Here is an 18,222-nt window from a genome sequence, read left to right as displayed (position 1 = left end):
GGAGACAGTCCCCCCCCCCCCCCACCCGTTTGATTTGGTCAATTGATGTCAACAGTCTTGTTCGCTCCTTCTTTTTCGTTTTTGCTCGCAGCATACCAAGTCAACACTCTTTGTCTCCTGCAGCAGTCACAGTGCACTCCAGCATACTAATAGACTCCTTTGTCAAAAGAAAAGACAAAAGCAAAAAATGAAAAGACAGGATTGCCTTTGTCAGCAGCTCATGATAAACGATCAGCCTGTCATAAAGTCCTATCGCACACGCTGCTCGAGGAACAAGAGCAACAACAGTTTGCTCATCGGGGGTTTGAAACTTTCAAACGCTTGTAGGTGTTTGTTCATACATAAGTCAATTCGCTGTGTTTCCAGGCGTGATATGCTTGCTGCACAAGGAACTCCCCTAACTCTAAAAGCCTGACCCAGTGTCTAAGAATCCCTTCACGCAAGGGTCACTCGTCATTAGAAGCTGGGAGGAAGTGGTCTGCATAAAAAGCACGGCCACCCAATGCGGCTGGCAAACACCGTGTGTGCTTTTCAGCCAGAGTCAAGTCCTTTATTTATGTTGTGAGCAGTGCAACATTTTCTGAGTGGGAATACTTCCTTTAGGAGGTGGAGAAATTTGGACCAATGCATTTGCAAATGCACAAGTGTTCAGTTATAATCAATGCTTGTTGGTTGTTGCAGTGCTTTGTTTTCCTGCCATCCAATCGTTCATCCTCACACACAGATAAAAATATCGATCAGTCTGGAGTGAGGGAGCACAGCATAATCTTCCACATCCACCTTGGTGAGAATTTGTCAATTCCTTGATTGCCGGCTGACGTCTCAGCCTCTGAAGGCCCTAACATTTTCTTTTTTTTTAATCTCTGCATCAACTACAAATCCATAATGTTGAGACGCCAGAGTTGTGACTGCTGTCCTTTTTTTTCTTAGGGGGGGGGGCACTAGGGGTCACAGAGTACCCCCTAGAGTTGAGAGTATGTCAATACAGCCCATCATACACACCCACTCACTTGTTCTCGCCTTACATGACCCCTTCTTTGGTTGCGAACAATTAAAAACATCCTAAATGTCACTACACGATACATCTACAGAGTCGTTGCAATTTAAGTATCCCAGATACATAACAGCTATTTATTTACATGCTAGGTAACACACCGTTAAGTGTCTCAAATACATAACATAGCTATTTATTTACATGCTAGGTGACACTACTGTGGCAGGCCTGCTTTAAATCAACCATTGAATGCACCATCTTCTATTTGCCAACGTATTTCCACCTATGCAAGCATCCATATACTAACATTAAGCATTACACACTAAACGCCACCAATGTTGGCCCATTGTAAAGGACTGTCAGTTACGGCTGCTTCTTTTTGGGGCAAAAAGGAAAGCAGCGGGATTCAACTTAGGGGCCCAGTGAAGGGGTTTTCTTCCTGGAAAACAGTCCTCGCTCATGGACTTGAATGCACCCGAGTGCTAATCTTCCGAGCTGTGGGAGCCCACTCTATATTCACACACAGTGCCGAGCTCCCCCGCCCCTCGAGCAGGCGCAGTTACGCATGCTGATGCTATACTGTGTGCGCAAATGTAGAACGAGGTAACGCACGCTTAATGCCAACATGGTGAGTGGATCGAGATTGGCGTACACGAGTTCCCAATCAGAGAAAACCCCAAAACATGTGTCATCATATTGGAAACATCAAGATCAATGTCCACAAAGTCTAACAAGACAAATTATAGCAAAGACACCAACAAACACAAAAAAAATAAGTGACCTTAACTTATTCTTTAGCGTTAGTGCCTGAGGTCAAAGTTGAACAGCAAATAGGTCAAAACTTAATGTTCTTCAAACTCCATCGACTTATACCTCATTTTAAAGCATTTGATGAAGAATTTCCGAATGAGGGAAAACCCTACTTAAAATATCCACTTAAGGTCGATTAAAAAATTCATTAAGTCACATCTCATACTAAAAGGTTTAGTGTGGATTTTCAAAATATGTAAATGTATTGCCAATTTGTATTTATTATGATGAAAACTGGAGAAAACCATGAATATCACCCTCGATAATGTCAGCAACTAAACAAGGTAAAGATCAAGTCCAATTGAGTCGTCCCTCATCTTAAAGGGCTTGATGATGAAACTATTTATAGACCAGCGTCTGTAATGGTGAGCTACCGCCCTCCAGTGGATTTGAAATGTAAATTTCCAGTTACACAACCAATAAAAGTGCTCAAGGCTGTGTCCTCTATAAATGACCCTCCATCCTACACCACACATGCTCACATCCAGCACAGGCCTATCAAAGCAGCTCAGCATGCTCAGCACATATGTGCATTGCATACTGCCACATCTGCAATGTGGCCAACGGCAAAGCAAAGAAGATTAAGTCGAAAAGTCCTCCACTTCAAATCAATCCTCTTTCAAGCCACTTAAGCTCTATGAGACCATCAGCAACATTAAGTCCTCGGGAGGAATGTGATATTTCGTATCGTTTATATCGTTAATCCCTAACGCTGTATTTAAAGGGTCCAAGCGGAACACATCCATCCATAGGTTTGAGCCCCCCCCCCATCCATTCCCTTTTCATGTTTTGCTTAATTTTTCCTGGAAATCTTCTAAATGTTACATACTCAGTTGGCCATGACATCCATTACACGTGTAAAAAAAAATTAGATACACATTAAAAGTCTTTAAATCTTTAAAGGCTATATTATGGGATTTAGTGAAAAGGTAAATGAAAAATTAATTAAATTATTACCACAATTAATTAAACTATGAACAAGGAACAGTGTTTGAGAATGTTTCACACTGTTACAGACCTTGAGGAACTGATTTGCCGGTGTTAATAGTGAGGCTGATGTTGCTGAACAAAAAATACATTTTTCTTTAAACCAAAAACGAAAAGAAAAAGAGGTAAATGTTTTTGGCGCTACAGCGCCCCCTGTAGGGTTGGTGGAGCTCACATAAATGTTAAAAAATTCCAAAATTAAAAAAAGAAATAGGGTCTCTAGTTGTTTGGCAATCAGTCTTAGGTGTACCCCCCTCACTCCCTAAATTAGCTGGGATAGGCCCAAGAACACTTGTGATGTAGAAAATAACGTTTGGGGCTATAGCGTCTCCTAATGTCTTGGCATAAACATTACAACCTTAAAGTGCATTTTTCATAAATGATTGCACTGGTTCAAGTACCCTGTAATGACAAACAAAAAATACATAGATTTAAAAATCAACTTAAATAGTAAAAATAATACATAAAAAAAAAATAATAAAGAACATAAAGAAAATAACAAAAAAGTGCCTCTGGATAAACCCGAGATCTGCCTGTTTTTATATCTTTAATTGGAGGCAAGTTATATTTGAACTCCTCTTCAAGATAAAAAGCAACCAAGCGCAATCCACAGAAGACTTCACATATCAGGCGCATAAATTGTACATGTATCAAATTCTTTGACATGCATCTTCTTAAAAATACTGGTAAATGTTACCTCTCTTGTCCTTAAAAGGGAACCGTAGAAACACTGGTTTATGCATCACTCATGTCCACATAATATGTAGAAAACTAATACAAAAGCAATGAATCTGCGATATTGCTAAAGCACATTGAATCAGACGAGGACATGTGACACGGGGCCAGGACACACCATGCTGGGTCATGCTGCTCTGGGAGATTTATTTAGTGATTTTTCCATATTTGTTTTTAATTATGTTTCTTTTTTTCTTTTCCACTTGCGCTCTTGTCAAGGAGTGTGATGAGTGGGACAGTCAAGCAGCAAGAGTCACAGTTGATTATCATCATCATGAGCATCCTCCCCCATAGTATCAGAATCATTTGTCATCATCATAGAAGTTTTTCTCAAGCTAGAAAATTAGTTTACATCACATTGTTTAACTGATTTTGGAGAGCACAAACATTCCATCAACACACTCTAGGATTAAGGGTGGGTAACAATCAGGGGAGGGAAAAAAAGCATGACTTTTTGCATAGTATTAATTGAACAAAGACATTGAGTTCTTTATTTACAATTATTGTATAGATTTAGAAAAAAAATAGATATTGTTTAAAAACATGATTAACACTCAAATCACTTACCCAATAAATGGCTAAGCATGTATGCCAAAAGGTCAGTTAGCTTGTTGGCATGTGTCTTTTTCTTGGTTCCACAAACTGCATGCTGCTAAATACAGTACATCGAGGCAGGTGAGAGTATATTGCGAGACTTTTCAGTGATATCATCAGCGGCGGTGGCGTGTGAAAATAAAATGCAAATCGCACATTTTGAGGTGCTTTTGACTGATTGAATTTCATTATTGATGCATGACGGGAGACATTATCCAAGTATTGACAGTAGAACCTCCAAAGAATGTCTCAATGTTTGATCAGCGTGACTTATTAAATCTTGATAGATTATCCCCTGGAAAATAAAGCCCATACCTTTAGTAAGATGTAAGACTAGCAAATGGAAATAAAGGGACCACACGAATATATTGTATTGTAGTCCCAAAAATAAATCCATAACATTTAGAGTGATGGCAAATGTTTGCTTGTTTAGGGCGCTAATGCTGGCTTAGTATTGCTCGCGCTGCTATTTGGTTGAAGATAGATGTGTTGTCGTGGATTAGTCAGATGGGATAGGATCCAGCTCATGACAAGCATTACAGAAAATGGATGGATGGGTCAGTTTGACCTGCAACATAATAGTTGAACAGCACAAGGCTTTGATGACTGTAACAATGCCGACAAAATGCCTCTAGGTGACAAAAAAACATCTTCCCATTATCTCCTAAAGCATGGGTAGTTTTACTGTATTTTTGTTTTATTGTGTGTCCTATGAGGAGAAATGACTTTGGAGGTTCCACTATAGATTACATTTGAGTGTTTGGCTTTTTTTTTTTTGGGCGGGGGGTGGGGCATTGTTTTTACAGAAAATCAAATAAATAAAAGTCATTCGTATCTTGGTCATCTTATTTTCCAACCGGCCTGAGCTGACTAGTAAAGCTTGTGCACCTTCTCCACACAGGATCAATGAGAGGATAGGCGCAACGAGATGGGACATCTTGGAGAGAAGATTTTAAGACTAAAGTGTATTTATTTAGTAGAAAAATGGTTATGATTTGCATAATGAGCCTAGAGACCACACCACGCTTTGCCAGTGACTTGAGCTAATAATAGAAAGAGTACAGGCTTTTTTTTTAAAGTGGCCTTTTCCTTCTGAGTGCAAAATTTTGGCTTTTTTTTGTAACGCTCCCTCTCCTGATCGTGTGAATCGGTCAAAGCACAATAAATATTACAACTATACGTGAGCACAGCTGGGATGCTAGAGTACTGTATATTCCGTGACAGCAGGAAGACAAGCTTTGTTAAAACACACAAAAAGCACATCTAGATTTTACACCACGTAAGTTGCCATTCATAACCAAATAGTGCAGAAAAAGTATTTTTTTCTTCTTTTTTGGATGTCTGTATATATGTTTATGTACAGTATATAGAAAAAGAGTCAAAGCAACATTCCATTTTATTATTTTCCCCCTGGAGATATTTAAAAATGGCCTACAGCGCTGTGAGCCTGTTTGTGGAGGAAAATGAATTAAAATTAATTTGGATTAAAACAACAACAACACTATAGCTCAGATTTCAAAGACAGAATAATAGTTATAAAATGATTTCTGTCGGTGGAAAAAGCAAATGAGTAAAGGAGCAAGTTCCACTTAGCAACATGAAATTTGGTCAGCATAACTAACATGAATAGACCCACAAAAAAAAAAGAGTCAAAATCCCAAACCCAAATGACATAGGAAGTCTGCCATTTTTTCAGTTGAAGCAGACATTTCAGCCATTTTAAGAAATCTTTCAAAGGTCAACTACCCTTAAAAATTTGGTCCAATTGATATTGAATTTGATCAAAGTCGACGAGAGAACCGGGTGATGCTAAATTGGGAGCTTTTTGAGTTTTCGCCACAAATATTGATTTCAAGATACAATAGGTCTGCCATTTTGGGTTGAAGTGACAATTTTTGTTTATTTGGGTCTCTTCCATGGGTCTGTCAGAGACAAACAACCCCTAGAAATATTGTCTGATTCCTCCCAAGTGAAAAGCAAGTCTACCTGAGACTTGGGTGACAACAATTGCCACCCAATTTAAACACTATAAGCCTTCTACTATTTGAGTAATACATGAAATGTAATGCAATCATTCTTTTTTTGTTGTTTAAAAAATGGCCTACAGCGCTGTGTGGATGTTAGTCTCTCTTACAGAGAAAAGCCATTGAAATTTATTTGGATTTGATGAATAAAAAAATTAATGAAAAATACCACCATGTATCCCAATGACATTCGTTAAAATGATTTCAGTGAGGTCAATAAATGTTACCTTGCTAATGTGACTCAAGCAGATCATTTTGAAGGTCCTCATAGCAACCTTTAAACTGGAAATAAAAAGTTTAAGAAGCAGCACTAAAAGAATGATGGAATTATTCCCCGGGTCCCCGTGGAGGCCTTTCTTTAAAAACAAAAACAAAAAAATCAAAGGCAACTCCATTCCAACAATCAAAAAGAATAATACTAAGATTCCACATTTACTACCATTACAGTTTGGTTTCTTTTTGTTTGTTAATCCTCTAAAAATATCTACAATATTTCACAAGATAGCAGGCAAATTCCAGCTCATTTTTTTTCCTATTTTCCCCCCCTCAGTTTATTTAATTTTTTTACATTTAATTTTAACCCTCAGCAATAATAACACATCATGTGAGCTTCGGCGTCCCTTCTTCTAGAAACCAGAAAGTATATCTCTAAGTGGTTTGTAAACAAATTACATTCTCTTTTAAGACATAAATAAGTCAAAAGTACTTTCGAGCCATTCCAAGCAGGAACAAGGCAACATGCCGACAAACAAAGATAGAACTCTCTCTACTGTAAATATATTTATGTGTTCATATTTATAGAATATAATCCCGTAAATGCTCGTAAAACGCCGTTGTATTATTTTTGCGCTCCTCTTTTCTTTTTTGGATGGGTGGTGGGGTGGAGGTGCAAAGCTGCTGTGCAAGTTGAGCCCTGGCACCCGGTCACATGATCAAATGTCATGTGATCATGCCACGCAGAAGGAGGAGAAGAAGAGGAGCAAGATGTCCTTACGTCCACCGCAAAAGAATCCAAACGGGAGTGTAGGGGTAGAACCCTTTGAAATAAAACTCGGGCAATGTACATTCATGCAGGAGTGACAATAATAACATAACAATAATATCAATCTGAATATAATTACGAGGAGAGAGATGGTTCCAGTATTTGTCTTCTGCCTCATTGTCATCAGTTTGCTCCATCGCAAGAGCGAGACAACCACAAATGCAAGATGGCCGTTTCGCTTTTTCGTAATCTTTTTTTTTTAGGGGGAGGGGGGGAGGGGGATCGTGCGTACCGATTACTTAAGGAGATATGAAGGTTCTGAAACCATGAGGTTAGAGACTGGTCTCCAAGCTGTGCAAAGGGCTGGCAGGGCTGGATGATGCCGCCGATTTACTGGTGTCGATGGTGAGGTTGATGCCGCTGTCGATTGCGTTGTTGTTCTTGTTGGGCGACGTCGGCTGGCTGGAGTATTTCCCCCTTCGGCGAGCCGAGTCGTCGTCCGTGTCGTCGATGAGCGGGATGTTGGGCGTGGAGTCCTCTATCCTAAACTCGGGCTGCGTCATGAAGTTGTGGATGGAGGTGCGGGAGTCGGGCTTCTCCAGGCCTTCGTAGAGGGAGCTGCGGAATGCGTTCACGACGCGGATCTGCCGTGGGGGGGAGAGGAGCAGATGAGGGGATTAGGAGGATGTGGGACGGCGGGGGCGCGGAGGGATGTGGAAGGAGAGAGCCCTTCATGGATGAAGTCGGAAATCCCGGCTCATTATGCTAATACATAGCCGCCTTATTGGTGTTGGGTCAAAAGGTTACTCCTCCTTTTCACGCTGAATCCAGCAGAGTGGGACATTCACAGATCAAACATGGGTTATGAATTCTTCCATTCAGATCCTTGTCAAAGAATAGCAAGTTGTGCCAAAATGTTCAACAGTTGGACGATACCATTCAAATGTTTTTAGGTCAAATTAAGTTCAGATGTAAAGGTTAAAGTGAATTTTAGCTGTATTTTGAAATTTTATCTGAAAGCTCCATATACGAAATTTAGTGATTAGCATTTGTATTTCATATTCCCAATATTTGTAAAAAAAAAAAAAAAAAAATTATGAAAACAGTACAGTCTATCATTGTTTCATAATTCACAGTTTTTTATCAAAGAATTAAATTTTTGTATTTTGGTGATTTTTATTATGAATACAAAATAAACAAATAGTGGTACATTATTGTACATATATGACGCAGATTACGAATAGTACCTTTTACTACCTAAATTTTCCAATATACATTTTCGGGTTCCGAACAGTCTTGGCATGGATTCACGGAAGGCTCAGATTGGCTGCGTACACAGTAGACTGTATAAAAACGCTACGACATTGCACAGTTTGGTTTGAAAAAGAGAAATCACCAAAACCCCTTTGCTTCCCCATGACCAATATGGCAGCTCATCTTTGTGACATCACATCAACTTCCTCCATTGAAGCTTGTTAATAAGGAGGCAGGGCGAGGGGAGGAGGTCTTTGCTGTGCTTTCACAACAGCACTAAACAGTTCACTCAGGTTGGAGACGTGCACTAAAGGAAAACTGTGAGGAATGTAAAAAATCACAAAAAAAATAACAAAATAACACAAATGCCTGTTATAAGTATACGCTTTTAGTCCAATGTGCTGTATACCTAGAAACAAGCCACGTTAATCAACGTAATGCTCACACACAAAAAAATATGAAAATAGATAAAATGAATAAATGCGTGGTCGTCGACCACCATTTTGTATCCCACCGGGCACCCTCCAGCTGTCGGCATAAAAAATGATTTGGTTTCTTTTCACACGTTCTACACTGACTAGCTGTCCAATCTAATGTTTCATAACAGTGATTTTTACATAAATAATGTTGATTGACACTGTATTCATTATTATTGCATCTCACTGAGAGAAGTTTCTAACACAGTAGACTTTTACAACTCAATTTAGCAAATAGAAAGGAGGAATATAAAAAAAAAAAAAAAACTGAATGCTGTTTCACAAGTTTGCACACCCTCTTATAACCGGAAATGCTGCTGAGTCAGACACATTCAAACTCATGTTAATTGAAAAGTCTTCTATTTCAAGGAGTGACCCCCGCCCTAAAAAAAAAAAACAAACCAAAAACTGTTACGCTACATTATTTTACAGTGTCAATTACAGCTGAATAGTAATATTGAATGTAGTTTTAGCTCCACCCGTCATACACACAAATGCCATTTGTCGATCAATCCAAAGAGTTAAAATCACTCTGACAGCAGCGGAGAGCCGACTATGAAGCCATAGTCTGACACGGTGGAATACAATTCTGGAGAATATCACATGCAAGTTGGAGGAAATCTGGTGGACAAGGTCAGTAAGGAGGAAGGAGGTTAGATCTGAGCCATCCAATCAGGTGCTCTAAAAACCAAACCAAAAAAGTACCAGAGCCAACTCTGCTGACTCCGCATCTACACACATATAGAGCACAGGGTGGTCCCAAACAAAAGGAGGGCAGGAATGGATTCCACACATACACAAGCAGTGCAGGAGGAGACGAGTCACAGCAACATCAAACAGCACACGCATGTTGTGAGATAATGAGCAAACATCGTCATGTACTGTGACGACAATAGGGAAGTTCACACAACCGACATGCAACAAGACAACAAGTAGAGAAAGTTAACACAAAACATGGATGGGAAGAATAGTTAATTTAATGTCTATTCTTTTAATCAGGTCTGACGGTCTCAACACCATGCATGGACTGGTAAACATTCAAATAAGAGCTTAATCAGTCTATTAGGATAGTTTAATTTTGAAAAGGTTTAATGTGCAATGTTGTATAATCTTTCAAATTATGGTTATTTTTTAAATGTGTTCTTGAGGCCCCCAAAGCATCAGATTATAAAAACAACAAAAAATGTGACACACGACAACTAATAACGTTTTAGACGCAAAGATATTGAATAATTTACCCCTCAAATAAACCCTACAAAATAATATGCTACACTGCACTAAATGTAATATTTGTATTCAGAAAATACTTTTACTAAAAATATATTTGAAAATCATATATAATTCAACAAAAAAATTAAATGCACATTAGTTTATTTCGAATTTTCAGTTGAGTTTTTAAATCAAATTGAATGAAAACCATAGTACAGTAATACACTAGTTACAGGATTACTTTTTTAATTCCTGTTGAGTTCTTAACATTTTAAAGTAAGCGTTTATCATTTTAAACACTTTAAAACGTGTAAACATTAAAAAAAATGCAGGAAATACAGTAAAAGTAATATGATTATTATATTAATATATTCAAAAATACCTGTCGCAGTTTACATTTTTACACTTTAAAAATAATGATCATGCTAATGATACTATTAAATGATGGGTCCTTAAAATAATATATGCTATGTATAATCAATTTATCAGTCAAGTTTTGGATCCTCGTTAATAACTAGTCATCGAGTGTTATCATGTGACAGGATGTCTAACACGTAACACCAATGGAGTGTTCCAAGTCGGCGGGACGTTGAATTTGCCAATTGTCACTGTGGCTGCAGACGATGTACCCTATGTGTCTGTAACCATGGCGACATGACACTTAATTACACGACAACATGAAGCACCAAGACGGGGGTGAATACATTTTATGGTCGCTTCACATTTAATGTAAAATTGAGAAAATACGAATAGGAGTAAATCAAAGCAATGTGTGTGCATGTCTGACAAAGGAAGGCATTTTAGTTAGTATCATCTTTACACAATGTATAATTGCTTTGGGCCTCAAATAAACCATCTCTAAGTGAGGATCAATTAGAGTAGTGCTAATTAGTAGCGCATCTTAGCATTAGTATAGTTTCTCTCACCTGTTGACACCAATCAGAATTTATGTCATTAAATAGAACAAAACTGGACACTATTGTTTTTAAACCTAATACCATTGAAACAATTATTACACCGCTAACATGTTTAGCATGTTAGGGTTTTTTTTTTTTGATGATATAAGACGAAGACCCTTAAATGAAGTAAACCACTGCAGCTCATACTTGAATGTTAACCATCAGTGAAATTAGTTTGAGTTAGCGTCCGTCAAGACATAAACGGGTCAGTTGGGATGCCAGTGGTAGGTAGTGGTCGAGAGGTGGTGGTGGGGTTGAATGGGCATGTGGGCTGTCGGTTTTATGGGAATATGAGCAGAGGGAGACAAACTCACAACCTGAAATGTCACGCCGTGGGTATCACCCTTAGTCCCGCGCTCCTAGCACTCTGAGGAAACAGACAACACATCGACCAATGAGAGGACAGTACACCAGAGCATGGAAGGAGATTTGAGATCCAGCGTGAATAGCAACAAGACAGAAATATGCAAAGAAAAAGCAGAAGAAAAGCAGAAAATTAAAAAATAACATTTCAGGGACTACACCCCCACCAAAATCTGTCCGATTGGTTTAAAGAAACTGGAACCTCCAAAGTGGAAACCATTATTTGTAAAACCAATATTAATGACCAAAGGAGTGGTTTAGGTACAAGTGTAAAAACAACTGTTACATACAGATGTAATAGAGCAAAACTACCTTGAAAAACTGACAAGACTACATCCTTTAAATGCTCACTAAGATTTGTGAAGATAGTTTTCAGTTACACTTTTTGGAAGCTCCTTGGTGCTTTTAAAATGTTTCGCTAAGTACAGATGACCTCATCGACCGTACTTTATCTTTTTTATTAGCTCAGAAGCTGACCAGTACTAGCATTCTGCTTTTAATCAATATAGTAACTATTGAATAATTAGTCGCCGTAGAGGTGTCACTTTAATCGATTAATTGGCAATTAATCGCAAATTAATTGCTTCGTATTTTAGCTATCAAGAAATCGTCTAGAGATATTTTTTAATTATAGAATGTTACGATTTCATGCTCGTAAAAGCAATAATTCTCCGATTTCGCTAGTCACTGAAACACTGATTTAGGCTCACTGAGCTGATGTCTGAAATTTAAAGGCATCTATGTTTAAAAGTGTTGAACTTTTGAGGCTCCACCATGTTTTTAGTATAACGGGGCTGATGTCCCTGAATGCCAGCAGACAGACAAGCAGACTGACAGAGTTCTGACTCACGGCCAGTAGACGGAGCAGCAGCGCTTGTAGGAGAAGAAAGGGCATTGGACAAGGACACGTGACTAGGACTAGAAACATTGGTTACATCCTGGTTCTGGCTGGTAGTGGACGATTGGCGTCTCAGAGCTCCCGCCCCCTGAAAGGAGGTGCCGCTCTTGAAGGTGTTGACTACTTCGATCTGCAGGAAGTAGAGAGCGGAACAGGAGAGGACAAATGGCAGCTTGGGGTGAGCGCGGCGAGTCCAAAGACAACAACAAAGCACAACATGTCCTGATTGCGATGAGACGAGGCTGAAGGTCAGGGAGTTTCATCATCTCGGGAGAAGGGTCTGGCTTTGAGCTTCTCAGTCTGACCGCCAATAAAAATACTATATATATTTTGAGTATTTTTATTTGATTTGTCAACCTGAAAGAATTTTTTTCTTAAAACCAGATTAAGGAAAATAAAGGCTAGTGGTGTGCAAATACTACAACAAAGTTAATGTAATCAGTTAATCATAATAATTTGACTTAATTTTATTCACAAAAATGTGTTATCTTTACATTTATGTGAATTATTATTATTATTATTATTATTGTAACATATGACAATCTCATATGAATTCCTTTGAGGAGCAACTTTCTAATTTTGAGGAGCAATTTTATCCTGGGGACCTGACACAAGCTTTTTATTTAATAATAAAGAAAAAAAATCTGTTGAGATGTAAATTTGATAACATCTATTTTGCAGTCCTCAAAAGTTAAAATCAAACCAGGCCTGTATTCTGACCTTTTTTGTAATTATCTTTACGGTCCCTTGCAGGACATTGACCTGTGTTACCATGGCGATGTGATAACTTTACCCTGGACCATCAGCGACATACACAGTGAGATGAAAGCATTGAGTGCACAACAGTCAGATTGTCTCGAATATCACAGTGATAATGGTCTGTAGGGCTCATGGTCCAAGGACCATCTTCTTGGGGCTTCTCGTGGGTTCACGCAAGAGTCGCGTGTCTGTGAACTTATCTTGAGAGCAAATATTTTCCATTACAGAGTAGGGTAACAAACATTGAACATAATTTAGACTCGGTATGAGATGTCGTGTAGCGTAAAACTGCAAGTGAGCGCCTCACCTGAGTCTGAATCCGGTTGAGTCCCCGGAACCAGAGGATCTGGCCTCTCCTCAGCTCCCTCTCCGCGTGGTCGATCTCCTCGTTCTCTTCGTTTACGTCCTCCTCTGGGTGTTCGTCCTTTTGGCTGAGCTGGCCGGCCCGCCTTAGGAAGCGCAGCTTGCTGTTGGGTATTGTGGCGATCACCTGAGACCCGCAGAGATGCTGACGTTTACATTGTGTGTGCGTGTGTGTATGTGTGTGTGTGTGTGTGTGCGTGCATAGATGTTACATGAAATTAATAAATGTGATTGCTAGTGTAATCATCCACATTGATTTGCTTTGCAATAAGGCGTATTAGCTCCCACTGCCGGAGCTAGGATTGTTCCCTTGAAGGGGGCCAGGGGGGCCGCAAAAAGAAAACATTTACAAATTTAAAACGTACATCAAAAATGCAATTTTTTAACAACTATATTTTTCAGATGATTAATCCCGAGTATGAGCCCTGTTATGGATAGGGGCACTGAGAATTGGTGCGTACCAATTGTGATGGGTTTTGTTCTTTACCTGCCCCCACACGAGTTCCCCCAAGCCGAGGAAAACACACCACATCCATTTCTCCAGGTCCAGAGGTTGGCAGCTGAAAGGTTTCCCTCCAAACTGTACAATTATTATCTAACCATGAATAAAAATAACAAGGACACAAAAGAACATGTTTAATATGTGTATACTGTGTACAAATGAATTCATGCTGTCAAAATTTGTTTAGGAATTTTACACGCATTGGTTCTAATTGACTACCAAAAAATAGTGAAATAACTAACTTACCTGTACGGCGAAGGTGCCAAAAACGATGGAGCAGAAGATGGGGTTCCTGAAGATGCCTTCAAAGACGTTGCGCTCGCCGTGTATCTTACGGGCGTTGATCTCATTAAAGAGCTGCATCATGACGAAGGTGTTGAAGATGATGGTGTAGTGCTCTGAGGGAGGCGCGTGGAGGGGGGCGTTGCGCCCGCTGTCAATGTCAAAGATCTGCTCACCTGTGGGAGGAAAGCAAAGTATGAAGTCATGCTATATATGCAAATTAATTTGAAGGTATTCGACCAGCGGCCCAGCAACACTCGATGACCCTAAGTGCAGTGTGAAAAGGGCTTTAGCACCTACCAATGAAAAGGAGGAGAAAGATGATGATGAGCTGATAGACGCCGTGTCCCAGAATGTTCTTGGTCATGGTGCTGGAGATGAGAGGCTTGTTGCGTCCGTATGGCCTCCTCTTGAGCAGGGACTCCGTGGGGGGCTCGGTGGCCAGGGCCAGCGAGGCGAACGTGTCCATGATCAGGTTGACCCAAAGCATCTGCACTGCTTTCAGGGGGGAGTCCTGACAAGCAGAAGATGCACGTTAAACCTCCACCAAGTCACCAAGTCTAGACATGATCATGTGATCGATAGATCAATTAGGCTCAATATGGCAAAATGTAGGACGTATGCTATTTTATGGCTAAAGGGGCAGAATGGAGAGCAAATAGTTTGACTTGCTTCATTTGTTTAAGATTAACAACCACACGTTGAGACCGGTTTGTGCTTTAGCTGGCCCCCAGATGAGTGCCCCGCTAAACATAGTCGTGGAAAATGGGCTATTTTAAGAAACTCTTAATAAGGCTTGTCACCTGCTTGTGTGGGTTTTCTTCAGGTACTACAGCTTCCTCTCACATACCAAAAACATGCATGTGAAGATCATTAAAGACTTGAAACCGTTAATGAGTGCGAATGCGAGTGTGAATTGTTGTCTATACGTGCTGCTGTCGACAGGGACAAATTATACCCGGCTTCTCGCTGAAAGTCAGTGTGACTATGAAGGACAAGTGCGTAAATGAAGTACTGTAAAACTGCATTGCTGCTTTCCGAGGAGTCTTATTATTTCATCCGTCCGTACCTGTGTGATGCAGGCGCCTGTGAATGCCACGATGACGGCGACCACGTTGACCGTGAGCTGGAACTGGAGGAATTTAGAGATGCTGTCGTAGACGTTGCGGCCCCACATCACCGCCTTGACGATGCTGCTGAAGTTGTCGTCGGTCAGGATGATGTCGGACGCCTCCTTGGCCACGTCGGTGCCGGCGATGCCCTTGAGGAGGAGTGTGGGGATATTATTTTACCAAACATTTTTGACAGGGATTGTATCCTGACATTTTTCAAGGGGAATCAGTACAAATCGCCTCAGTGCCATGATGACAAAACTGATTATGCCAAGGGCACAATAGTTTGGGCATCAGCTGCAGTGATGTTGTGCCTCCCCTGTCATCCTCTAGGGGGAGCTCATCATCTTTACAGAGGCAACCGCACGTATCGAGAGGTGAAGAAGATCCATCTGCAAATGTGAGGTGCGCTCTATCTCTAGGTGGAAAATAGTTTTGATTACCATGGCAAAGCCGACATCAGCCTTCTTCAGGGCCGGCCCATCATTGGTCCCGTCGCCTGTCACCGCCACCACCTGCCTCTGTTCCACCATGGTGCTGTCAATAATACCTGTCACACACATAGCAACATATTTGTGCAGATATGGCAATTGGACTAAAAATAAAAATGTTTTTGTTCTCAATAAAAAAAAAAATATTTCAAGAACAAGGCTGTAATAAGAATAAAGTCACATGGTATAAATTAACTTGGCTCCTAATCTTAAATTGTGCTGTTTTATGTGCCAGTGAAACAGCATGGTGGGCATGACTGCAGTGAGCCAAATATTTTATTTGGCTTTGTGGGTGTTTTATAATTAATGCAGAGCCATGAAAATTTATGAGTGTGAATGAACTTGGAGATTTTTGGGTATTCCTTTCTGTGCCAAGGAAAAAAAAAGCATGCTGGGAATGACTTAAGTGGCCTATCTTCATTTTTTTTTACTGTGTTTTAAAAATCAATTAAGAGCAAAATGGACAAGTTTTTTTTTTTAGTGAGTATGTTTCAATTCGTACCAAGAAAACAGCATGATGGACATCACGGTTGTATCTGTGCCTGAGTCACCATTCACCCACCCCTACCCTGTGAATTCCGCCTAGCAACAAGTGATGCCACCAAGACAAATGCGTGTTTACCTTTAACCAGTGTGTGTTTGTCAGTCGGGGAGGATCTGGCCAGGACGCGCAGTTTCGGCCAAACCTTATCAATGCGTTCCTGCTCCACCTGAATACAATTAAGCGCATAGAATGAGTGATGTTTTGTTTTCTCAGGGTCAACTCTTCCAAGGTCAGGCAGCAGCGTACCTCTCCTTTTTCGTTACGGATCCTCCTGTTGAACTCCTTGCCATCAATGCAGAGGAAGTCCTCCCCGGGATGGATAATGCCGCACTTGATGGCAATGGCCCTAGCCGTATTTATGTTGTCGCCGGTCACCATGCGAACGGTGATGCCCGCGCGCTGACACTTCCGAATGGCATCCGGCACCTGCAGAAGTGCAAGAGATGTGCAAGATGAGCATTCAGATATATTTTTCTACAGATTTTTTATACTCAGCCAAAAAATCTATTTTATGGATTTGTTCTGATGTAAGCACAGGAGTTTGTTCTTCTCCCTGATTTTATTTCATTTTATTATATCCTACTGAAGTAATATTGCACTGCCTAAGATACTGTCAGTTTGTACAATAAAATAAAAATAATCATTTTTAGTCGCCTATTGGGGATTTCTTGTTTGTTATACATGGCCCAGTGAGAACATTCTCTTCACATGACAGATCAGAATTAATGTCCAAAATACAAGTACACTACGCGCTGTATGCAGTTCACGTAGTTGTTGCGGCAAGCTCTCTGCTACCCGCATGTGATCATGTGATGCAGAACAGCATGGCTGATCCGCTGGGAGTTATTATGTATGGAGATTGATGCATGTGAGATGCCAGCATGTCCTCCTCTCTGGCAAAGGTCATTGTGGGCGAGCTGCGCTCTCCAAACCCACACATCTACAAACACAGAGGCGGACCGATGCATACGTTTGACTCGCGAGTTACTTGGGCATGTTCCACATAATTTGGCCTTGTTGTTTTTTTTTTTTTTTAAATCACAGAAGTGCACCAGCACAATTACATGACTAGGCCAAATTAAGCCTCTCTTGTGTACACAAACACATTTTATTTTGTATTTATTTAACCTTTATTTAACCAGGCAAAAAATTAAGAACCAATGTAATGCACTCAACTTGTCATCTTCATGTCTGCCGGTCATCAGAAAAAAAAAGCGCTTAGAGCAAAAAGCACAACAAGGATTTACTGCAAGAGCAATTACACTCAGCTCAGCCACCATAGTCATAAACTCCCGAGGTTATTCTTCTTATTAAATTTTCTGTTTAGGTTTTCTCCTCTCCTCCCCCATCTCGGGCAGCCCTCCAGACTAACCGGTCATCAAAACAAGCTCCCTACAATTGCTCTAATTGAAAAAGAAGACGAGCAAGAGAGAGAGTGGCGGGGTGTTTGCAAACAGGATGAAAAGAAAAAAGGCTGAATAATTCAACATGGCTGTCCTGTACCTGCACGAGAGATGCCAAACCAGGTCATAAAGATTCTTCCTTCAAGCAAAGTTCTGCTTCTGGTAAGACCAAGTCTTTTGTAAATAACTCGACACCGCAGATTGCTTTGCCCTAGACACATGATCCAAATACATCCCTTTTGTGCAGTGCTTGTCCTGTTCAAGGTCATGTAAAAAACGGCTAGGCCCTAACTCTGATGAATTGGGCAGAAAGAAAAGTGGACTAGTCACCAGTCAATTCTAAGGCTGATTAATGGAAGGGTGTAGAGTGCAGACATATTCAAGATTTGGATAATGGAGCAAACAATCCCGTCGCAAGATTGAAAGTCTAGACATTTTTTTTAAGCATGAGTGGATTGACATAGGTGAACCAATTTGGAGT

The 18,222-nt window shown here is 40.3% G+C and overlaps 1 protein-coding gene across 1 annotated transcript in view; it reads right to left on the bottom strand.

The window, feature by feature from the left end:
• Positions 1 to 3,621: 3,621 nt before the first annotated feature.
• The window catches only part of atp2b2 (ATPase plasma membrane Ca2+ transporting 2), a 50,050-nt gene continuing 35,449 nt past the window's right edge, over positions 3,622 to 18,222 (bottom strand). Inside the window, exons 15-23 of the mRNA XM_088389229.1 lie at positions 16,585 to 16,764; positions 16,417 to 16,504; positions 15,747 to 15,853; positions 15,261 to 15,452; positions 14,492 to 14,705; positions 14,156 to 14,367; positions 13,895 to 14,002; positions 13,352 to 13,534; positions 3,622 to 7,770 (exon numbers count right to left, since the gene is read on the bottom strand). Coding sequence (XP_088245355.1) covers positions 7,459 to 7,770; positions 13,352 to 13,534; positions 13,895 to 14,002; positions 14,156 to 14,367; positions 14,492 to 14,705; positions 15,261 to 15,452; positions 15,747 to 15,853; positions 16,417 to 16,504; positions 16,585 to 16,764 — 1,596 coding nt within the window. The 3' untranslated portion in view covers positions 3,622 to 7,458. The remainder of the gene's footprint in view (positions 7,771 to 13,351; positions 13,535 to 13,894; positions 14,003 to 14,155; positions 14,368 to 14,491; positions 14,706 to 15,260; positions 15,453 to 15,746; positions 15,854 to 16,416; positions 16,505 to 16,584; positions 16,765 to 18,222) is intronic.

This window comes from Syngnathus floridae, chromosome 11 (assembly GCF_059516105.1).
Source record: "Syngnathus floridae isolate MCC-2025c chromosome 11, RoL_Sflo_1.0, whole genome shotgun sequence".
Taxonomy (NCBI): domain Eukaryota; kingdom Metazoa; phylum Chordata; class Actinopteri; order Syngnathiformes; family Syngnathidae; genus Syngnathus; species Syngnathus floridae.
Note: the sequence above shows the minus strand (reverse complement) of the source record. Positions and strands in the feature narration are given on the sequence as shown.